This window comes from Bombyx mori, chromosome 15 (assembly GCF_030269925.1).
Source record: "Bombyx mori chromosome 15, ASM3026992v2".
NCBI classification, from domain to species: Eukaryota; Metazoa; Arthropoda; class Insecta; order Lepidoptera; family Bombycidae; genus Bombyx; species Bombyx mori.
This window is the reverse complement of record NC_085121.1, coordinates 18,374,958-18,399,083: the sequence shown is the minus strand read 5'-3', so window position 1 is coordinate 18,399,083 and position 24,126 is coordinate 18,374,958. Positions and strand designations below refer to the sequence as shown.

The window sequence follows — 24,126 nt, the reverse complement described above, 5'->3', positions numbered from 1 at the left end:
TGATCCGAAGACGGTTGGTGCGGTGTGACAAAGGATTTGACGGACTCAATAATATTATGTGAATATTTCTGTATGTACATATTAAAACTCTCATTTTTTCCAATCCTTTACATTTAAAACTATTACATATTTCCAGAGCACTTGCCGAGGAACAAGTACAAGACATGAAGAACACAAAGATCACTTCATAAAGTCCGAGGTCTGTGAACCGGACTCGAGGGGAGTCATTCCCACGTCCCTCACGAACGAAACATAATGATTCGGGCTTACGTTTGGTATATCACGTTATCAGTGTACACTCATAAACTGTAGATAAAGTACGGTGCGAGGTGGCCTGGTTTAGGGACGACGCCGGTGTCGCGCCGCGGTCTCTCCACGCATTACATACATCTTGACGTTGTTATACGCGGCACACGGCACGCGTAGCAGGCGACTCAGGGCTGCCTGAACTTGCACACTTGCCAACGAGACATGCGAGCTTACGAGAATAAAGACAATTGAACATTTACAATACACTATGTTAACTGCCGTACTGATTGCTGTTGGTCATTTTCCCAAAATCATACTGGCTATAACAATATGTGACGGTGATCAGTTAAATACATAGATATGTAATAGGTATATGAGCGACGACAGCGGCTGCGTCACGTGTCGACACCGGGAGTGTGCGTGGAGCAGCACCGGGCCTGCCGACCTCGGGCCGCTGCACGCTCCCCTCGTCTCGTCACGGTCGGGACAGACAATTCTGGCTATTGAATTGAGTTAGAAATATTACTTTTATAGGACACTGAGCGTTTACACATCGCCTACGAACTCTATTCACTAAAGAAAAAAATAATTCTTGCTTCACGTGCTCACTTGCTCACTTTAGACGGCGTGGGCGGGCCCGCTCTACCACCAGCTTGTAAAACAGCAGCTAAGCAGCAACACAAATGCTCGTCACGCCTTTGTTACTGGGGACCGAAGATCAGAAACGACAGAGTCATGGCTCGATGAGGCTGGGGTTGCTGTGCGTCGGTTCTTTGATATTCTATTATCACTTGAGGAACTCAGTCACTAAGATCAGAGACTTTAAGAAGCTATAATGCGTTTTTTGTAATATTAAAAAATTGAAACGTACGGTCGAGTCAAGTAAGGCCCGCGCAGTATGTAAGAGCGCTGTGAAGTAGGTTTGAGAAGCTAGGAGTACAGGGTAATCGGGAAATACAACGTGTATTTTGTAAGCGTCATTATGTTTATTGCCAAATGTAATCCCGCGATCAGCGGTGTCGTGGCGAGTAATTAGAGCGATGATCGATGTCTCAAGTAAGCTGAACCGATAAGATATCGAACTCGCATTACGGCTTATCGACCTGTTTATTGTTCCAATGTGTTCGAGTGTTCACATTCTTATAAACTGTCACCTTCACTGCACATACAACTTGGCACAACGATACTAAACAAACACATTAGAATTTTAAAAAAAATCGCGTGTTGATTGTAATTTAAGAATCTATATAATCATTAAAATATAATAAACAGTGGCTAAATACAAGTACATACACACATCTGGCGTGAGCTTCGTCGTTTACTTTACCCAGCATTGACAAACTTAAAGTCGCAATATTTTTAGGGTCGTCAGAGTTCGTTTATCTTTGTGTATTAGTCTCACGACACACCGCGAGCTGCACTGCTGCCACTCATGGAAATACAGAGATATAGTCGTAGATATGTCGTATAAGCCAGGACTAATTATTCTTTACTATATTTTACCTTTTTCGTTTTACGATAGATTGAAAGTAAACTAAACATGATATTTGACTTTCATTTAAATAATTTGAGTAAGATGAGATAGAGATGATTCCATCAACTTCTTTTTAACATCGTTCCACTTGGATTGTACCATCGGCACACAATTCGTGTTTACTATCTGGAAGGAAACGCTGCGCCCAGCCATGACGAGTTTTCAGAGATCATTTTTGCAAACTCACCTCACTGCTCTTATCTATCTCTTTAACATAATGAGTCAGACAAAATAACGAGAACAAACAATTCGGTATCTGAATGGTATTGCAAGTGGCAGCTTTATAAATGCATTCTAGTATCTGCGCAGGCGCACCGCGACAAAGTAGACGTAGTCGTAGGAGTCGTAGTAGTTTCAGTAGAGACGCAATCTTACAGCTCTGACTTCCATGTCGAACTATTGTGAGAGATTGCACCCTCAGCATCAGGTACATTACTCGACATGTAAACGGAACATATTTGTCTCCTAACATTGAACACATTGTATAGTAGAAGCATGAGGAATACCTACAGGTGTCGACTGTTGGTAGGAGCTTGCTAACAGTAACAATATACAGGTATCCGTCGATAAGGGCGTCCGCTATCAGCGCGCCCTCACTAACTTTATTGATCAAATCTCCGTTGATTAGGGTTATCTTGCATAATATCCGATCAGCGCATGCGTACTGCCCGATCACATCACTAATATAATATTATCTACCGAACAACAACTACCTTGGGTTTTTGTACTTTACGTTTGTGTCATTATGTACGTAGTGTATTGCAGCGAACGCTCTACGACATCGACGCACAGGGTCGAAATATTATGTTTCTGAAAAAAATTAGTGATAGTGACACGTCCATGGACATCACCAAAGCCCTGTTGATGTTATTTACGGAGCTAGGTGTAGTCACTTCCGCGCCAGACAAAGAACACTGGTGGTAGGACTTCTTGTGGGTCCGCGTGGCTAGGTACTACCACCCTGCCTATTTCTGCCGTGAAGCAGTAATGCGTTTCGGTTTGAAGGGTGGGGCAGACGTTGTAACTATACTGAGACTTTAGAACTTATATCTCAAGGTGGGTGGCGCATTTACGTTGTAGATGTATATGGGCTTCAGTAACCACTTAACACCTAGTGGGCTGTGAGCTCGTCCACCCATCTAAGCAATAAGAAAAAGAACATTATGTAATAAAATGGAACGTGCCAATTTTATTCAGTTTCATTAGTGGTGGTGTTCCGGGGTAGCCCGGGTGGACACTACCGCGCAGCAGGTACTCCGTCCGCGACGCTCTGTATGCAAGGCTAGACTTCGACCTCGTATCGCAATATACACAAGATGGCGGCGTTTGTATTTCGACGTTTTCTAGCTGCTCGACACCGGCTCGCTCCGCGGGACCCTCCGTTCGATTACAACAAACAAAAAGTGACTTAAAGATCAGTAAACCGCAGTTCATCTTCAGCACTGAAATTACCTTCTCAATAATAAATAACTTTTATCCTAGCTTATTTATTTTCATTCGTGTAGAGTATTGAGTGAAGAGTGTAGGCGGATAGATAAGGTAAGCGATGTAGTGATACTGATCGTTCGCAATACGGACGCTCCAGCGGGCAGCGCGGCGGCTCGACTCCGGTCTATGCTGCACTACTCTAGGCTACTTACTACTCTACCTGTACACTTACCCTTGTTAGTTAAATATAATAGTGCCGGATCGATGGTTGGTCGGTGTCAGCATTTGTAACGTATGCACTGAGCGGGCGGGCGCGTCCCGAACGCACAGGTCGCACGACTCGCACGCAGCCGGAGACTCCTCGGCCTGACCCCGGCGACGTACCAGTACAAACATAATCAAGTCTACATTCAAGAGTTGAACGCGACGTTGTCATTCATCGCCGTGATTTTATCAGTGTTGATTGAAAAATACACATTAAGATTAAATATAACTAATTTGAATACTAATAAAGAAACTTTAATTATGTTGTTGGATGACTTATGAATATGAGCAGACGGGCCCGATCCACCCGGTTCCTTCTGTTACTCCCTGATTCCTATCGAGAGTGGAGTAGTTATTTAGTTCAAAGCTATAAAGAATTTTTATAGCTTTTCCGGTTCCGGTTGCTTAATGGTGAACACGTATCGAGTGATTGTCTTATAAAATAATTACAAAACAGTGCAATTAAGTGACATACGAGTACAAACAAGTGTTTATTTCACCTGAACATTCACAAGAAGTTCAAATATATAGAAGTAGTAGCGCGAAATCAGTTTCTTCGTCGTCAAATTTGATCGAAGTGTGCACAACTAAACAAGGAAGATCATCAACAAGTAAATTAGATCAGCCATATTTATTACAATAGTGCCAACCTATACACCGAATCATAGACTAAGAAGAATAGCCGAATGACAGCGAAATATTCAATAGTGTGGCAAGCATTAAAATTATAAATTCTATCATTTGCTGTTACCATTTGCACAAACCCAAATTACCCTAGAAAATGGATAAAAATATGGAAATATTATGGTCAAAATTAGAAGATAAGCTAAATCAACAAACTCTAATAATAACTAATACAGTCACAATAAATGTTACGGAGGTGTTAAATGAAAAATTGGAATCGCTTACTGAAGAAAATAAAAACCTCAAATTAAAAATTTCTGAATTAGAACAAAAGCTACAGTATTTGGATAAAGATAAACGAAAGAATAATTTAGTCTTTTTCGGTGTCGAAGAAAATGGAAAAAGAGAAATAGATCTTGTAGAATACATAAAGAAGATTATCGTAGAAGCAGGCACCCCTCTGGACTGTCAAGAAGTAAGTAATATTTATAGAATCGGTGCGTCATCCACTAAAAGCCGCCCGATAATAGTGACCTTTACGACTACATGGAAAAAGAATCTTATACTAAAAAACAAACCTAACCTTCCACAAGGCATCTACGTGAAAGAAGATTATTCAAAAAGCGTCCTTGAAACGAGGAAACAACTACAACCGAAAGTAGAAGAAGAGCGTAAAAAGGGAAACATCGCATATTTGAAGCACGACAAATTGGTAGTAAAGAAACCATACGAGGTCGGCCGAGAAAAAAGGAAAAGAGATCAGTCTGGTTCACCAAATTGGTCATCACAAAAGAAGTCGAACACAAACAAAATTCCAGGAAGAAACCCGTCTAATACCGGTTCAAAAGAAATAATCAAACCTAACATTTTAAATTATATAGCACGAGGAAGGTCATCTTCTTTATCTGAGATCCCAAAAAACCAGGAACTAACATAGGCACCCGGAACCAAACAAAAAGAAAAATAAGCTCCTTATATAAATCAACATTGAAGATAAACCCCCCAAGCCGGCTAGTCACCGTGGGGGAAGATGACTACTACCCTCCAAATAATCTGCCCAACTCAACACAAAAACTATTCAAAGAATCCCGCCATCGGACTAGCACCTTACACATCGTTACATATAATACACTTTCACTACGATCAGAAGAAAAATTGACAGAACTTGTGTTCGCATTAGATAATATAAACTGGTCTATCGTTGGTTTAAGTGAAGTGAGACGTATAGGAGAAAACATAGAAGACTTCGGTGAATTTACTTTTTACCACAACGGTTACACACCGGGCCAATACGGTGTAGGTTTCTTAGTGAAAAAAGAATTAAAAGAATGTATAGATGAATTCATAGGCATATCAGAGCGAATCATTTTATTAAATTTAAAGTTACCACCTTTAGACGAGATGTGGTCCATAGTGCAAATCTACTCCCCGACAGAGCAAGCGACCAGCACAGAAATCGACTCTTTCTATTTGCAGCTAACAGAAACAATAAAAACTTATTCATGCAGCAACCTCATAGTGATGGGAGACTTTAATGCGCGAACAGGATACAGAGTAGAGGGTGAAGATATAGTGCTGGGGCCATACAGTACAGGAAAAAGGACACGAAACGGCGAGAAATTGATTCATTTAGCATACGAGAATAATCTGAAAATATTGAACAGCTATTATAAAAATCGACCAAGGAATAGGTGGACGTGGACATCTCCAGACGGTCGTTACAAAAATGAGATAGATTACATTCTCTCGAATCGAAGTACAGCTTTTCAAGATTGTCGAGTTATAAATAATTTAAACTTTAACAGTAACCATAGACCTGTCAGAGCCAAGCTAAAACTAAACACCTCTAAGAAAAGACCTTTTAAAGCAAATCTAACAAACAAAACCACAAGCCTGAATGTCAGTGGACTTAAAGAAAAGCTAATAAACTTCATAGAAAACACAAAAGACCTACACATACAAGACACATACAACAAACTGCAAGAAATTATAAATGAAAAGGCCCCAGGAAAAGCTTCGGATACTAGAAAGAATAAAATATCATGGTTATCAGACAAAACAAAGCAGCTACTAGAAGATCGAGCTAACCTTTTCTCAACATCTAATAAAACAAAAGATATAAGAAAGAAAATAACAGTAATTAGCAAACAAATAAACATCAATATGAGGAAAGAAAGACAAAAATTTAGGTTAGAAAAACTAGAAAAATGTATCCAGAAAACAGGCGGAGTAAGGAAAGCATTAAAAGAACTATCAGGAAAGCGAGACTGGATACCCAACATGAAAGACAGAAACGATAGAAACACGACCAGAAGATCAGAAATAATTACAACAGCAACAGACTTCTTTAAAAAATTATACTCAAGCCAAATCACTACACCAAAAATAGATTTATCTGGACAGGAAGAAGTACCACTAATAATGATGGCAGAGGTACAAAAAGCGATATCAACACAAAAGAAAGATAAAGCTTCTGGTTCTGATGGCATCACTAACGAATTCCTTATGGAAAACAAAGACACCATGGCACCGATATTAGTACACATATTCAATGAAATCCTAAAGAGCGAGCATATTCCGCATCAGTGGAGTACGTCGACAATAATATTACTACACAAGAAAGGGAACAAAAATGACATCAACAACTACAGGCCAATCAGCCTGATGTCTAATATTTATAAAGTTTTTGCTAAAGTGATCCTAGGTCGAATAAGTAAAAAGCTCGATGAAAACCAGCCTAGAGAACAAGCGGGATTCCGGAGTGGGTATTCAACATTAGACCACATACACGTAGTCAAGCAACTTTTCGAGAAAGGCAAGGAATTTAATGTGAGCTTTTACTGCTGTTTCGTGGATTATTGCAAAGCTTTTGATTCGCTTGAACATCAAATGATTTGGCAAGCTCTTAAGATCCAGGGAATTGAAAATAAATATATCAGAATCATAAGCAATGTATACAACAGTAGCACAGCTAAAATAAAAACAGAAAGAGAAGGTGAAGAAATAAAAATTCAAAGAGGAGTCCGCCAAGGAGATCCTTTGTCACCGAAGTTGTTTACTGCGGTTCTGGAGAACGTTTTTCGTCAACTAAACTGGGAAACAAGAGGGCTATCAATAGATGGAGACAACTTAACCCAATTAAGATTTGCAGATGATATATTAATCTTTTCACCAACAAAAAATGAACTTCAAGCAATGCTTGGAGAATTAGTCGAGGAAAGTCGGAAGGTAGGACTGATTATGAACACTCAGAAGACTAAAGCTATGACTAACGATATAAAATACCCCATAACTATTAACAGCAACACTATTGAATATGTTGATGAATACGTTTACTTAGGCCAAATAATATCGCCGTCAGACCTCACTTCAAAAGAAATAGAAAGACGAATAGCCAATGCATGGAAAAGGTACTGGAATCTAAAAGAAGTGATGAAAAACAATGAAACAAGCATGACCATTAAAAGGAAACTCTTCAACACCTGCATCCTCCCTGTCCTTACATACGGATGTCAAACATGGGCCCTAACAAAGGCACATGCTCGAAAATTAGAAGTTTGTCAAAACGCTATAGAGAGGAGCATGACGGGGAAAAGATTATCAGACAAAATAAGAACATCAACAATTAAAAAACAAACTCAATTAAAGGATGTCTCAGTTACAATAAGGAAACTTAAATGGAAGTGGACGGGGCATACTATAAGAGGACAGGAGAAATGGTGTAAAACTATAATGTACTGGTATCCGAGAGACAGAAAAAGAAACCGAGGTAGACCATTTAGGAGATGGGTGGACGACATTAAGGCAGTTGCGGGAAGCACATGGACCAGAACAGCTGAAAATAGAAGCTTATGGAGGCAGTTGGAGGAGGCCTATGTCTATAATAGACAAACAGACAATAACTAATAATAACATAGGTAAAAAAAAAAAAAAGCTTCCAAATTTTTTTTTAACTAATATTAATACCACTACTTACTTAAAACATAGTAAAAAAAAAAAAAATTATTGTATATGTAAAAAAAAAAAAAAATGTAATTGTCTGAATAAAGGCTTTATTATTATTATTATTATAAAGAATTGACCTGAGATCTCAAAGCGAGCGGCTGTGATGTTTATGTGCTTCAAGTAACTATCTAAGATTAGTTGGATCGTGTAAAGCAATTAATAGAAATTCCCCATTGTGTCCAGCGCCGGCGGACACGGGCCAGCGCTGCAGCGTGTAGGCGCTCGAGGTCGAGGCGGGCGCGCACGTGGGGCGGCGCCGCCAATGAGCGCTCGCCCGCCGCGCTCACCCCGCCGCGCCCCGCACCGCCCCGCACCACTCCTCCGCCGTCGCCGCTATCTGATAACAGTAGATTCAGTCCGCGATACCGGCGCACACATCATATCGCACTCTCAACTCTATTTTTTTTTTTATTTTCGCCGATCGTTCTTGTAGCTTCGTTTCGAAATGCGCTAGTGCCTTCTGGATTAAATGATACAAACGTGCTTGGAACCTGCCGCTGATACTCTGTGTAACCCTTGAAAACGCAACGCGCGCTGGTACGCAGGTGAGTTATTTAGAATCACTCTAACCCGCAGTCCGGGGTAAGACAATTGACTATTCTTAAAGTGTACTTATTTAAATGAGATAATTTTAAGTGACGATATGGTAACAACCGCCTCCGTTGGTCCGTCCTCGTCGGAGCCGACCCTCCAGCGAGCTGCGACCGGCGCTTGCTTCAGCGTGTTTGTACTTAGAGCACATTTTTCATTAAGTTAGACCATTTTCAGTGATTTACAATGAATACAGGGGAATTCAAGATTTCTATTATGTTAACTTTTTTTACTGAACTTTAAATCCTCTTTACAACTTTAAACAATTCTATTTTGGTGCCAGAGTAGGGCACAGAACCTGTGCGCGTAACGCACCATAAGACATAAATTACGTATTCAAATAAATGCAACGAAACGTAGTCTTTCGTGGAAAGAGTCTTCCAGCCTCTGTCGCTATCAACTGACTAAAGTGTCATCCGGGTCGGGCCGGTGGCGCTCAGCTTGTACACGTATTAATTTCTTTTCCCCCTACCTATTCGCTGGTACCCTAAGGGGCTATTCCAGTTACCCCCGGACGGGTAGGTGAGCTCACGTGCTCAACCTGAGAGAATTTGTTAACACTAGCCCTAGCAAAAGCAGTGCTGCGCAAAATTCACTTTGTGTTTCTCACCGGATCCCGATTCCGAAACTCAATGAGCTGTGTCTATAGGTTAGTTCGCTCCTCAAACACTTTCGTCGTAAACGACGAGTTCGAGGAGGCCGGTGACCGGTGATTCATTGTATTTTATAAACAGCAACACTTCATTTTAACATCACATTCATAAAAACTCTATCCAAACTAAACCAAGAATGATGACCACTGCTTATGGTTTTTTGTAACAACATTAAGCATTTAAAATATTATTTGAAAAAATGACCTCGCTTCATGTGCATGCCGCCTGCTGGCTCAACGAGCCGCCGCCATCTCTTTGATATCCATCCTATCCTAAATGTGTGAATAAAACCACGTCTTGAAGAAATGTAATTACCTATTTGGTAGTACGGCCAACATAATATCTCTCTATTTTCAAATAGAATAAGAGTTCTTTATTCAAATCAATTTGGGTTTTCGATTAGTTTTCGAAATTTAAATTAAATAATATCTAACCGAATTTTTGATGCCCATTTCTGTCACGAAGCCGTCATTACCTCTGGCTCGAAGACTGGGGCAGCAGTTATAATACAATACAACCGAGATGCGAACCTCACGTCTCAAGTAGCCCGGTCACGTCTATGTGGTTGGGTAGAAGTTTAGCACCGGCTGAGCCATTTAGCAGTGAAAGAAACATAAGAAAGAAAAGGAACAAAAATATATAAAATTAAGCATGCATGACAAGACATGATTATTCGCATGCGACATGATCATAGCATCACTGATTAGTTAGTCTTTTTTTTATTGCTCTTGTATGCAAAACGAGCATACGGCCTACTTGATGGTGAGTGGTTACCGTAGCCTATGGACTTCAGCAATGCCAGGGGCAGAGCCGCTGCCTACCGCTTAATAATAATTATTTTAAATATGTTTTATTTCAGCGTAATTCAAATTATGTCAGCGTAATGGTAATTTGTCAATTCCCTTCTTGAAGAAGTCATGTATATGGGAGCCAACAAACTCTTCAAAGGTATTTTGTACTTCCTCTCGGGTATTGAATTTTTCCCCTGCCAATAAGTTGTCCAAGCTATGGAAAAAGTAGAAGTATCTCGAAGTAGGGTATGACGAGTACAGTGGATGACGCAACCGTTAGAAGCCGTCCGTTGTGCCGTAAGAGAAGGAATTTTGTCGCGTAGTAGCAGCTGCGACGAGCCAGTCACCACGGCTGGATGGATATTGGCGAGCTACTCCATCATTGTGCCCAGTTCCTCACAGTACACATCCGCAGTAACGCTGGTGACATTTAGTAGGAAGCTTTGATTATACCACCACTACCCCCAAACGCACATTACTTTTTTTATAGGTATTTTTTTGTTTTTTATGGGAATTTATGCCTAGGTGCTGAACCCGGGTCTAATCAACATGATGACTATTGCGATTATCAAAAAGAATTGTCTATATGTCCATCCGTTTGTCAGTATTTAGCTATAGTGAAGATGCTCGCGGGGCGGCACAGACTGCTCCAGTGAGAGGTCGTGGTGACGACACGTGGACACGCCGCCTCCACTCAGTAGCTCCCGGACAGTACAGCACACGAAGCGCGAGGGTTGGATCATCTCTCTCTCCTTGTGAAATTACTTATTTTTGTATAGCTCGCTTTCACAACTGCCTCATTGTGGATGACTGCAGTCTTACGTGGTAATAGAATAATTTCGGGTTTCTAGATATGTATTTGTCACGAAGTAATCATGTACTTCAAGGGAAATCCTGAACATCGCCACGGAAGAGAGACTCAGTCTGTGTGTCACAGAGTGACGGACCGGATTTAGGTCGCGATCTCCGTCAGCTCCGACCGATGTTTGTCGACCTCAATAGTGCATTACAGATAGAATGTAGGTATATACCTGGTGGTAGGACCTCTTGTGAGTCCACGCGGGTAGGTACCACCGCCTTACCTATTTCTGCCGTGAAGCAGTAATGTGTTTTGGTCTGAAGGGTAGGGCAGCCGTTGTAACTATACTGAGATCTTAGAACTTATATCTCAAAGTAGGTGGCGCATTTACGTTGTAGATGTCTATGGGCTCCAGTAACCACTTAACACCAGATGGGCTGTGAGCTCATCCACCCAACTAAGCGAAAAAAATATGATAAAAAATACCTACCTATATGGAAGAGCTTATGCATAATAGTGTTCATAGTTTTATTGAACGTCTAATTTACCCCAGAGACGAGAGATATTTTGTATAGCTTATAATTTGTATAGCTTCTCTACTTGTATAATTTAGTTACTAAGTAACTTACTAAGCTATTATAGTAACTTAAAGCTCTTTTTGATGTCTAAACGTTTAAGGATATTATAACAATGATGTAAACTTTGTAACTAAAATATTAATTAGTGTCCAATAGAATTAGAGCCCCAGGTGTGTCAAACACCTCGTACGTGATATTCTTTAAGTGAACTGACACTGATAACAATGAAATTATTTGATAATTATTAATTTAAGTAAATTACACGTTTGTTGTGAACATTAGCCTCGTCTTGTAGCAGCGTCGCGTCGCTCGTGCCTCGTCAACAGAAGATCGTTAATTCGGTGCTGAAACACGCTCCGTATAACTGTTGCTAGATGTATGTATTGTAGGTACACACCGTTGACAGCTGACGTGCTCCACCGTACTTACGATGAGAGGGCCGGCGGCGCGACGGAGCGGAGGCGGCGCAGCGCGAGACCTTCTCTCTAATAATTAATTGCTGTGCATCGTTTATGTGACTGATATCACTTACAGTAAATCCACTTTACTCAACGCGGCCTTCTGAATGATTTAATGAGTTTTAATGAGACGGCATATTTTAATCAACATTATCAACATTCAAAGCATATTATACAACAGTAGTAACAGTAACGGTCCGTCTGTACATCGAACATACGTAATTAAAAACGAAAACGGTAGCTTAAGAACAATAACATAAAAATTTAGCGAGTTTTAAACTCGAAGACTTCGGTCAGTCTGTTTGTTTGTTTGCGCACATCTCCGGAACTAATGAACGGATTCTCAGGTAGTTTTTACACATACCTACAGGTTAGTTAGACAGATTAGTTTAGAGCCGAATGTACTAATTTATCATAAAAATATCGTGTTTTAAGGATTTTTGGAATTTATTTCTATACTGTATTACATTTTATAAGTAACATGGCAGTCAATGTTATTAATACAATGTCACTCTGTCTTTCCATTACGCTTTCGCGCATAAAGTACTGAACAGACTCATAACATTTACTGGTATGGAAAGAATATTAGTTATTTTTAATTCTACCGCTAAACACGGGTGTCTGCTAATGCGACATAATATAACGTAGTATTCGCGGACGGAGTTGTGGTGAAAGGCTAGTTACTTTTTCTATCGAAAAATTCGAAAAAAAAATATCGGCGGCAGATAACAGCTAACTGTTCCCTTGACGAGTAAATTAAGTTTCTGTTTAGGACATCTGGTCTAACTTCATAGCCTAATAGAGAAATGTAATATAGAGAACAAACAAGACTCGAGTCAGAATTCTTAAATAATCTTCCTAACCATTAAGGGCTCTGCTATAATCTACAACAATTAACAGGTCACAAAAGATTTAACCGTGTCGTCTGATATACACAAATTCTCGAAATAGTATAACAGGTGTCTCGCTATTTTAGATTTAAACATATTGTGATTCAACATACTTAGGTGCCAGTGCTCTGCTTATTACTGCCGCGAACAATCTATGCGACCCGGTCTGATAGGTTCGGATCTTATACAACAATAAACACGTGTCGCAACGTGTATGGCGACATTTAAGTTGCGATTCCTATGTGCTTCTGAGCTAACATGATCTAACACCAGGTGGCTCGTGAGCACACCTCAGAACTGACGCTTCCAGTGCGTCGCGTCGGCAAGCTGTGTTCCGCAGGAGCAGCAGCTGGATTCCAAAGTTTAGTAAAAGCGTGGCGGCCCTCGAGGCGCGCACTCCGACACTCCACACCGAGGTTTATCGGTATAATGTTGTTGTTGGCGGCGGGGCGGAGGTCGCGGGGTCGGAGGACTAACGACCCCCGCCTCTGAGTAGTTTGTTTGCAAATGTCTGCTCATGTCCCATTCAGTTCTCGTGTTCAACTTGCTAGTGTGATCTACAGCTTTTAATATCGTAAAATCGTCGTAGTTACAATCGTGGCGCACCGTGATCGTCCTGCCTACCACGGGCACCAGACGTTCGACAACAGTAGATAGCTTTGGTATAAATATTATTTTTCTAAAGGAAAGCTTATTTGTGCTCATTTGGCTATTTGCACTTAACTAAAACACAAGAGACACACAATCCTTTTTGTTTGGTGTTATGTTTGTTTGTCCTGGCTAAGTGCTAGGGCTAGACGACGGCCAGTCTTTAGCTTTGTCGAAGTCACGAATATTACCTTCGGGTCACGTTTGTGTGCATCGAGCTTTGCGACCCGGTGCCGAGTTTTGGCGGAAGGACTATTCTTGGTTACGGAACACATTGTCGCTAACTACCTTCTATTAACTTAAATGCTTTCTTGAAAATTGTATCTTGATACATTGGAGCTGATAATTTCACTCCTTGTCGCCAAGATATCACTCTGTCAATCCCCAGCAGGAAAATGAAAACTTCGTTGTTGTTGGTTTTTTGAGAAGTTTTGCAGAGCTTTGAACGTGCGCTTAGTCATTCTGGTTCATGAATTATTGTTCAATAATATCTGTTTGCAGTGACACTCCATCATACACTTGCCCATCCGTTAGGCTAAAAAGACGGTTTAATTTAACTACCCTATTCGTTTTTATTGGTATTTCCCTAGCGTATATAAGTCTCATTATTTGACACTATTTACAACCTAAGTCTTTCGCCAGGTTGCAACATGTGAGGTGTCATTAGTAATAGTTTCAGTTAGTGGTCGGAGTGGCGTATTATTAATAGACTGCTTATGCTTAAGGAATAACATCTTGTAGTAAAAACCGCAAAATTATAGTTTGCGTAATTACTGGTGGTAGGACCTCTTGTGAATCCACACGGGTAAGTACCACTCTGCCTATTTCTACCGTAAAGCAGTAATGCGTTTCGGTTTGAAGGGTGGGGCAGCCGTTGTAACTATACTGAGACCTTAGAACTTATATCTCAAGGTACGTGACGGCATTTACATGGTAGATTTCTATGGGCTCCGGTAACCGCTTAACACCAGGTGGGCCGTGAGCTCATCCACAAACATAAGCAAAAAATAATAATGGCGTACTCAAAAATTCAAGTGGCAAAAAAGTAAATGTAGGTAGCTAAATAAATTATTAGCTAAATGTAAAGGATAAACGGCTACATTAAAAGTTTAAACTAAATTCCATAATCGAAGACAAATCACACACGGGCACCTCGCGCCGGATTTCCTGTAGGTACTATAGGCACCGAGGACCCAACGACATGTACTTATATACGTTTAAATATATAGGTACACATAGAAACAGAGCAACCAAATCCGTTCGTTACACGAATATTTGCCAGGTGTGGGAATTGAACCTACGACCCTTGGTCCAGCAATGAGGGACGCTAAATATTGTGTTATTGGATTGATAGAGCATTATTATTAAGAGTCTCTACCCTGAACGGTCATACAAAACAAAGATTTACTTCAGGCAGTTCAGGCAGTATTTGAATCCACACAAGCAGAGTTCATAGCTCCACGACGTGTATTGTGTAACGAACAACTAGGTTGTAACAGAGCAGTAATATGTTTGTGTCGAGGCACGCGCCGCGGCGCCGCCCGTCCTCTACGAACGGACTTGTTCCTATTTGCTCGCCGCATCCGCGTCGGGCTGTCGGCCCGACTCTTCCGCTCCATAAATGTAACCTTTAGTTTGCTTACACAATAGCTCAAAAACCCAGCGAACATTTAAAGATCCTACGCCATTTATAGTCATTACTTCCTATGCGGATCATTATTCAGACTTATGTAGGACACGTTTGTCATTCTAGCAGTCGACATGGACAACGTGGGTCAAATAGTGCGAGCGAGCGACGAACGTCGAGAGGAAGAAAACAGCCATGCAGTGGAAGCCTTGCAGCTCGTCAAGAACGAAGAGAGACACGAGAGCGAACAGAACAGCGAGGCCGTCGCCGCCGAGGTCGTGTCTGCCGCCCCCGAGCAGCAGGGCGCCACGCACGAGCACTCGCCGCAGGCACAGTCCGTGATCACGTCGCGGCGCACCGTGCGCACCATCACCGCCGCCGGACACATCACCACTGACGACGCAGGGGACGTCGGACACGACGACGGCGTCAAGGACGAGCCGCCCGAGCACTCCCAGCTGGAACACGAGCAACAGATGCAACAGTACGCGCCCAAGCTGGAGGAGAGCGCAGAAACCAGAGAGCTGCAACAGCAGCATTATGACGAAGAACGGCTGAGGCTAGCAGAAGCAGAGACCGCGAGGTATCTCGCCTTCAAGCAAGAACCCTACAGATCCATGCAGTCACCGATCCCTGTAGATAAACGACTCCCAGTGCAGTATACCCGAGCACCTCAGAGACCCGCTTACGGTCGCGGACTCGCCTTGCGTTACGGAGCGCCCCATCATGTGATCGTATCTCAAGAGGGGGAAGGAGAAGATCCAGCGCATGAGGCCTTTTTGTCTCACAAAGATAAAAACGAACTTCAAGCTTACGCTGCAACCAGTGAAGCTGGCCCCGTAGACGGCCGACAATATGCGGCCGTGCTTGGCGAACAAGTGGCCGCCTCGACCGCACTGGAGATGATCCAAACGACTTCATTAAATAACCAACAGTCGGTCGGCGTGGCGTATCAACAAGTGAAGTACGAAACGCGCGGTGAGCCCGAGCCGCGCCCCACCACGTACGCCAGCTTGCAGCCCGTTACCTCCGTCCACGGAGGATATGCATATGCTGGACAAAGCCCACAGTACGGCGGCACCAGCTACAGTGCTTACGGAGGCAGTAACAAGGAGCTCTTGACGCTGTACGGGGGAGGCTCGGGACCGTCGGCGCCGGCGGGCCGCGGGGACGAGTCGCCGCCGGGACAGCTGCTGTACCGCAGCGACCCGACGCTCTCCTCCTCCTCGCTGACGACGCGCGGTGCTCACGTGGTCTACGGCTCCGTGGTGCCACAGTCACAGACTGTATATGAAGCCCCGCCCAGCCCTAATTCCCAACAAGTAAGACTTTTATTCATTAAATTATAACCACTGTGTCGTGAAATAGTTTTGGTAATTTACGAATTAAAAATTTAATAAAACTCTATTGAAACTCTTTGATGACAGGTAACATTGTATACACACGGCAACACGGTTCAATACAAAGTCGGGGGAGAACACTACCTCGGACAAAGTGGGGGCGTGGAATACGTCCCCGTGTCTGGGTACGAGGGTGGGTTGTTGGTAGAAGGCTACCCGGCCCCGACCCAGGCTTGGCCCGCACATAACTTACTTCCTATTGATGACGGCTTCGATCCTAGTAAGTTTTTGTAATACATCGCTTCTACCAAAGCTTTTTTTCTTGCTGGTTTTCTAATGAAGCTGTCGACTGCTCAGGCATGGCCGGCATGGGTGAGGTGAAGGAGTGCGTGAACTGCGCGGCCGCGACCACGCCGCTGTGGCGCCGCGACGGCACCGGCCACTACCTGTGCAACGCGTGCGGCCTTTACACCAGGATCAACGGAGTTAATCGACCGCCTCTCAAAGGCCAAAAAGCGAAGCCACAACAGGCCTTAGTGAGTTTATAACAGTATATCTTGCAAATGGTAATATGTGCTAAATCTAAATGCTTATGGGTTAATTGTGTCATGGCAGCCGAGCAACGGGAACCGACGCATGGGGGTGACCTGCGCGAACTGCCGCACCACCAACACCACGCTCTGGAGACGGAACAACAACGGCGAGCCGGTCTGCAACGCGTGCGGCCTCTACTTCAAGCTGCACAACGTAAGGCATCACTGTGCTCATCAACCTCACCTCACCAATACTGAACTTCTCATGAACGAGGAGCGGAGTGATAGTGTGCAATCTGCGGAGCGCTAGATAGTGAGGAATATCACAGCGACGCAGCGATTGTGCATCGATAGTAATGTTATGCTGATTAGCGACACACGCGGCAGGTATCTAATCGGAGACCGGTGCTGCCGGTTATCAGGGAACTCCTCGGCAAATATTGGGCCTGTATAAAAAATCAAAACACAGGGTCTCATCTAATCTCGCGAGATAAAACGTGGGGCTACCGACTGATAGAGAATTATCATCGCGGTCACGAATATTCATAATGAGATAAATAATCTTTTATCAATTATCTCTTCACCTAGCAGATAGGCTTGTTTAAAGGATGATAGGAGACGGCAGGGTGTTCTGTGTCTGCGAGTCGGTGAATGTCCGCGGTGCTGAGCGCACGTCATGTTGCAGGTGAACCGGCCCCTCAGCATGAAGAAGGACGGCATTCAGACCCGGAAGCGGAAACCGAAGAGCATGGGCGGCGCACACGGCGGCGTGGCGCGGCCTCCGGGCGGCTCGCTCTCCGGTAGGTAGCCCCGGCGCAGTGCCCGCTGTGCGTGCGTGTGGTCAGTGTGTAACGTGTGTGGTGTCCGCAGTGGAGGCACACAAGGTGCTGCCTCCGCTGTACGCGGCGGTGGAGGCGGCCGGCGGCGCAGGGAGTGCGCCGCTGCTGCTGCTGCCCGCCCCCAGACACCAAGCCGATATGTGAGTACTCCCCTCTTCTCCCTGGTCTCTTCCTCCCCGGCACCGCGCTCCTGTACTACATATCGGCTTGCGCTCCGAGTTCGCTTCTCCTCACCGCACGGCCACTGATGTCCACGCCAACTAATGCTTATGTATATTTCCTTTTCGTGACGTCATCGCATTATTTACACGCTTCTTATATCGTTATCTGAAGGCTTGTTCTGTTCGTAGTTAGTGTCTCGACTTGCAAGTTTCAGAGCGCTCTGTATGACGTTCGGTCGATGTGGAAGAAGAGTCACAATCGTGCAGCGCCGCGGCGCCTACTGCTCCACTCCATACAAATGTAAAATGAACTATACTTGAATCACGCTTGATATCTGCACAATGAGCTGGCTCTTTCTTCTCACAATACCTATTTTATTAATTAATCTTTTTTTCATAATCATGTAAGGTACTAACCGTAGTTTGTAATTTCTAAACCCTAAGAATCTTACTTCTTTGATATTTCATCACTCTTGTCAAGATCGCTATGACAGAAATATTTTGATTACTCTACTTATTTAATTTATAGGATACCAACGTTAGACAGAGGCTCGTCGGGCGCTCCCTCCCACTACCGACCACCCTAACCACGCCGCACGGCACCACCTGCACACAGGACTAGTGTAGACTGTAGACACATGTAGCGTGGCAAATGTACAAACAGGAATACAACAACGTTATTATTACGATAATTTCCATATTTTATAAAATATTTTGAAGCAACTTGTCAACAAGGAGACAACTTGAATCAGCGTTCAGACAAAATTAAATACGGAAAATATCGTATTAGTTACTTAATATTATGAATATAGTTCAAGTAGGAATTTTAAATGCTACAAGCTCAAGCTCGGCATAATACGCAAGTTTCCGAATGGAAACTCAAAAAAATTTATAAATAAGTACAGGCGAGAACAAAACTCTCTTATAAGATTTAATATTTTAACTAGTGACTAAGGAATTAACTTTTAATTGTGTATTTTTAAGAGAATTTATGAGGTGAATTCGAGTGCCAACGTCATAGTTATTGACCAAAGACACCTACTTAACAAACACATTCATATTCGCTAGTGATTTCTATTCAATACAAGTGTGGCCTAAAAATATATTTGTTCTTATAGTATTACGATTTATCGTAGCCATAAACCAGAACTCGTGTAGGGACAGAAAGATATTTAATCCGCTGAATAAAGGCTTATGTTATAAGGCGGTTTTGGAATTAAGTGCTGAATTTATTGCGCGATATCATTGATTGAATAGCGGAAATTATTCGTAAAAACGCGTTATAGACTGATGGCTGACGGCAAAAACTGATGTTTATCTGCCAGATTTCAACATACAATCGCATCGCTCGATAGGACTTCTCTTTTAAGCTGCGATTTCAAAAAGACACAAGAATAGTTTCTGTAAACACACGATAGAATACAAATTGCTAATACTATAAGTCAACTGAGAGGCAGCCGTCGCTCCCTAACGAGGTCTCAGTCATCATTCGATATGTTTGACTTTTCAATACTTATCGTGTCATCAGTTCATTCAAGTTAACTTTAGTCGTTTATTTTGTATGCAATTAAGAAGTTTTCTTGAATAAATCAGCCATAAGTGATAAAAATAATATTAATCTGAATAAAAATGTAATTAAAATGGCTAAAAATAACCCTCTACTAAGGGCCGCTGACGTAATGCTAAAAAAGGAGAACACCTATAACAATATTTTTTTAAAAACATTCGTAAATGTTATTTTAAAAATATTGTTACTTTACGGATATCGTTTATAGAAAGTCGATGTGAAATGATTAAGGACCGAGTTAGTGGGTGGATATAGTATTTATTTTGAGCTTTGTTAAGCGACACTTGTAAACTAATTTTTGAAAATAGGAATTGGGTAGATATTAAATAGAACAACACGTCGCATCCGGTGAGTGGGCCGCGAGCTATATCATCACCACAATCATCCGCACCATAACCCAGTGAAAGCATAACGCATTAAATTGTATCGACTGGGTACATCAGAGCCGAATAAATATTACGTTACCAGTTCAATATATGTATTCAAAATGTAGCAATTTTCAAATTAGAGTCAAAGAAAATATAAGAATAGTTTACCTACACTGTACATAACATTCTTGACGTGTTAAAAATGACATAAAACTAACTTGTGTATAGTATTATGATAGTAAGAATAGTAGCAAAGAGACGAATTTATTAATATATAAATTGTTTAGTGTTAATACTAGTGTGCGCGACTGTATGTGAGCGTGTGTGTGTGTGTGTGTCTAGGTTTAGTGAGTGCGTTGCGTGAATGTGTTTGATCGCGGCCGTATCTGGGTCTACATATTTATATTTTGATAACGTTGTGTACACGGTACACGGTTATGTTAGACTTTTTTAAATGGTTGACGAAATAAAATCGTTGCCTGTGTGCCTTGAGTTTTATTTTTAAATCATTCTCCCTACGCAGCGCGGTGGAAAGTTCGGGGTAATATTTAAAACATTATCAAAATTTGCCTCTTTGATCCATAAATTTCAAGGGGAGTGCCTGAAAGTCTTATTTGGAATGCTCTCGGTATTTCGTTATTACCACCGTTCCTGGGATGATGGTCATAATCAGATGACCCGGGAATGAGCCCTGGTCCACGCTTTCCGGAGCGCTTTGAGATTTTCTTCTTTAAACGTCTTTAAAGTATTCGTCTTGGCCTAAAGGATAACACATCCAGTGCATTCGTGTTGAGCGATGCATCGGTGTTCGAATCCGAGGCGGGTACCAATTATTCTAATGAAATACAAACAAATGTTCACGATTGACCTCCACGGTGAAGGAATAACATCGTGTAATAAAAATCAAACCCGCAAAGTTATAATTTGCGTAATTACTGGTAGGACCTCTTGTGAGTCCGCGCGGGTAGGTACCACCACCCTGCCCGTTTCTGCCGTGAAGCAGCAATGCGTTTCGGTTTGAAGGGTAGGGTAGCCGTTGTAACTATACTTGGGACCTTAGAACTTATATCTCAAGATGGGTGGCGTATTTACGTTGTAGATGTCTATGGGCTCCAGTAACCACTTAACACCAGGTGGGATGTGAGATCGTCCACCCATCTAAGCAAAAAAAAAAAGAGCTGAAAACAACCGTAATGGGTAGATTGTAGAGTATTCTTTATTTTCCACCAATAAACAAAAGCAACCCAAATACATAAATTACAAAATAAATAAATTACATACAAAAAGTGCAATGGCCAATCCTGTCGTTAAGAGCGATTTCCACCAGGCAACATTCAGAAGGACAAGAATCATCTAAGGAAATGTAATAATTACGATGTACTTACCAATACCAATTAAAAAAACATCAAACATAGTTATTTTACCATAAAAATTAATAGTTACGTAAATACAATATTTAATATAATAACGAATGATAAATGAGAAGTTCCTCAGCGTGGGATCGGTCAGCCAAAAACCGTAACACGACTCGCCGAGGTCGGAGCTTTTACGTCGTGCTTAACTGGCTACGCCCGGGACCTGGCTCTGTACACTGCGGACATCATGTCGACACTTACGACGCCGTCCCAGCTAACAGGCACCACCACCCGGGTAGCTCGAGGGCTCGGCTGGAGGAGAAGGCTGGCTAGCAACTGCCCGAGTACCCCGAAGGAGAGCTAGATTGTTGAGCAGAAGGACACGCGAGGACGTTTCTAGGCCTCTAGGCAGTAGACGGTGGTTGGCTGCGCTGCTGAGGCGATGTAGTCTTCCAAAACTCGCTTCGCAAAGTCGTCGTGGCCTAAAGGATAAGACGCCCGGTACATTCGTATGGAACGAGAGAGACCAAGTAACATCGTGTACCTAATAAAAATCAGACACGCAAAAATTACAATTTGCGTAATTACTGTTGGTAGTCTTGTGAACCCGCACAAATAGGTACCACTACCTTGCTATTCCGGCCAGGAAGTAGTAATGCGCTTGGTTTGAAGAGTAGGACAGTTATTATATGTACTATACAATGGAGAGTTGGACTTCATGTCTCAAAGGAGGTGGCGGTATTCATACTGTGATGACTTGCTCGTCCAAGAAACACTCAACGTTAAGTGGGCCGTGAGCTCCTTCACCCATTAACGCAATAAAATATTTAAATCAATGGCAATAAGTATATAAAATAAAATAAAACTCACATAAATCATGATTGGAACTCTGTATTTTTTTGCTAGAGTATTATTATCTTATTCCGAACGGTTGTTCATAGACCTTACGTAAAGTTGGAAGGTCACGGATTTATTCAGGATGACCCCTAGATGCTTGACTTTTCTGGCTCAGGGTATTGTTTTCACGGTGAGGTTCCTCTGGTAAAGCAAGATTGTGCTGTTCGCAGGTCCAACACGCATACAGCCTCGAATCGGATAGTAAGAACTATGGCCACCTTACGTATCCTCTGACTCCACCTCGAGTTTCAATAAAATGTCATAATATCCAGATAAATTCAGTACTTTGTATTTGTTGGAACAAAGACTACTTTGCTCATTGATATTAGTTTAACAACTTTGGATTAATGGAAGGATCTGCCATCTGTTACCGACGAGGTAAACTAAATGAATTACTTTTATTAACGCAAGACAGCGCTAATAATAAAATAAAACCTCAATGTAATTTAACTTTAAACAAAATGCATATTAACTTATTCAGAACCCTATATTCATTTAAATCATTGATTTATACTCGATTATTGATATTGGATAGAATATTTTGTGAGTTTAATTATCGAAAACTGTTTTCACACTTGTGTTGTGTTGGTGCTGTTTAATGATTTTGATAGATGGCGCTGTACAGTATTGTTGTAATTTAAAGATACATTTTAGATGGCGCTAAATTACAAAATTTAATTTTTTAATAAAATCTAATCGTGTGGGAGAAAAAGATGAGAAAATTTAATATCTAAAGTACATAATTACTTTTGATTTTCGCTTATATATAATCAGCCTCTTGTTTTTGGGTCTACCATTACCAGGTTTACGATTGGTAGGTAGGTATTAATGCGAGAGATAAATTAGTAACTAAGACAGGCTAGTACGAGTAGTAGTAGTAGTGGTAATATACTAAAGTAGTGGTGGTTCATGGAAGTCGCATCTTGGCCCTAGATGAAATTGATCTGATGTATGAATTTCCGTCCTCTGTCTCAATCCGATGTAGACCAGGGTCGCCAATTTTTAAAACAAAAAAAAATAATAGTAGGATGAAACCCATTAGAAAAGGAGGGGAATATTATAAAAATGAAAGGAAAAATAATTAATTTACGGGCGATCTGAGGTTGGGAAGGGGATGGGGGGTTAAGGGTAAAAAACGGTTTTTCTCGATTTCCGGCAAAACTAAAAGTTCTATGGAATAAGTCAAATGGCAAAGTTGTAGGTAATAAAAAGATCTAAAACTTTTGTATTTACAATTTTTTCACATAACCTCAAAATTTATGTGAAAAATAAAAAAAAACAAGTTTTTGGTTTTTTATTTTTATCCTTTTCAAAAAAAAATCTTTTTTCACGAAATTTTGTGAAGACTGACCTTTTTATGTCCCAAATACGCTGTAATTTATTTGATTAGAAATATTTATTTTTTCATCTTATTTTGAATTAATATCGAAAAGACACCCTAATTTTCAATCGAAAATTCACCCTTCAAAATATCAGCTTTTTTCAAAGAGTTGGTATGTTTTCTGTTCGTTGAAATCTCTACTTTCCGATGGTGAAAAAAGAAATATGTTACTATAGTAAATCTTCTCAGAAAATGCAAAAAATCGAAAAAACACGAATTCGATATTTTTTTTATTATTTATATACAATTTTTAATTTTAAAACTTACACTTTAATTACTCAAAACACATAAGATTACATGTCACATTGATAAAAAAAAAATTGCAAATCAAAATATACTACTATAATTAACAAATAAATATATATACCTATAGGTATAAAAATGAATTGCTGTTCGTTAGTCTCGCTAAAACTCGAGAACGGCTGGACCGATTTGGCTAATTTTGGTCTTGAATTATTTGTGGAAGTCCAGAGAAGATTTAAAAGGTAAATAAATATTTAAATGCTCGGAATTAAATAAAAATAACAATTTTGTTTTCCCTTTGAT

At 41.4% G+C, this 24,126-nt stretch overlaps 3 protein-coding genes and 1 long non-coding RNA gene across 7 annotated transcripts; 3 read left to right on the top strand and 1 right to left on the bottom strand.

The window, feature by feature from the left end:
• Positions 1-4,256: 4,256 nt before the first annotated feature.
• On the top strand, positions 4,257-5,036 carry LOC119629572 (uncharacterized). Its single transcript, XM_038015737.1, has one exon. It carries the CDS (start codon positions 4,257-4,259, stop codon positions 5,034-5,036), a length of 780 nt encoding a protein of 259 aa, XP_037871665.1.
• A 1,226-nt stretch (positions 5,037-6,262) lies between these two features.
• Positions 6,263-8,322, top strand: LOC119629571 (uncharacterized). Its single transcript, XM_038015736.1, has 3 exons — positions 6,263-6,914; positions 7,293-7,868; positions 8,288-8,322. Exons 1-3 carry the CDS (start codon positions 6,263-6,265, stop codon positions 8,320-8,322), a joined length of 1,263 nt encoding a protein of 420 aa, XP_037871664.1.
• An 89-nt stretch (positions 8,323-8,411) lies between these two features.
• On the top strand, positions 8,412-20,431 carry LOC101737855 (transcription factor GATA-6). Of its 4 annotated transcripts, none has more exons than XM_004924410.5 (8): positions 8,412-8,649; positions 15,266-16,461; positions 16,567-16,759; positions 16,837-17,015; positions 17,095-17,226; positions 17,698-17,812; positions 17,883-17,991; positions 18,542-20,431. In XM_004924410.5, the coding sequence occupies exons 2-8, from the start codon at positions 15,274-15,276 to the stop codon at positions 18,597-18,599; spliced, it is 1,974 nt and encodes a 657-aa protein (XP_004924467.2). In that variant the 5' UTR covers positions 8,412-8,649; positions 15,266-15,273; the 3' UTR covers positions 18,600-20,431. The 4 variants fall into 4 exon arrangements, with proteins under 4 accessions (XP_004924467.2, XP_021202528.2, XP_021202527.2 ...); XM_021346852.3 differs by having other exon boundaries at positions 8,438-8,649; positions 15,269-16,461; XM_021346853.3 differs by lacking the exon at positions 17,883-17,991.
• A 714-nt stretch (positions 20,432-21,145) lies between these two features.
• Positions 21,146-22,544, bottom strand: LOC134200257 (uncharacterized). Its single transcript, XR_009975086.1, has 2 exons — positions 22,173-22,544; positions 21,146-21,784 (listed from the first exon to the last, which is right to left on the bottom strand). It is a non-coding gene; the product is annotated as an uncharacterized LOC134200257 (long non-coding RNA).
• Between the last annotated feature and the right edge of the window lie 1,582 nt (positions 22,545-24,126).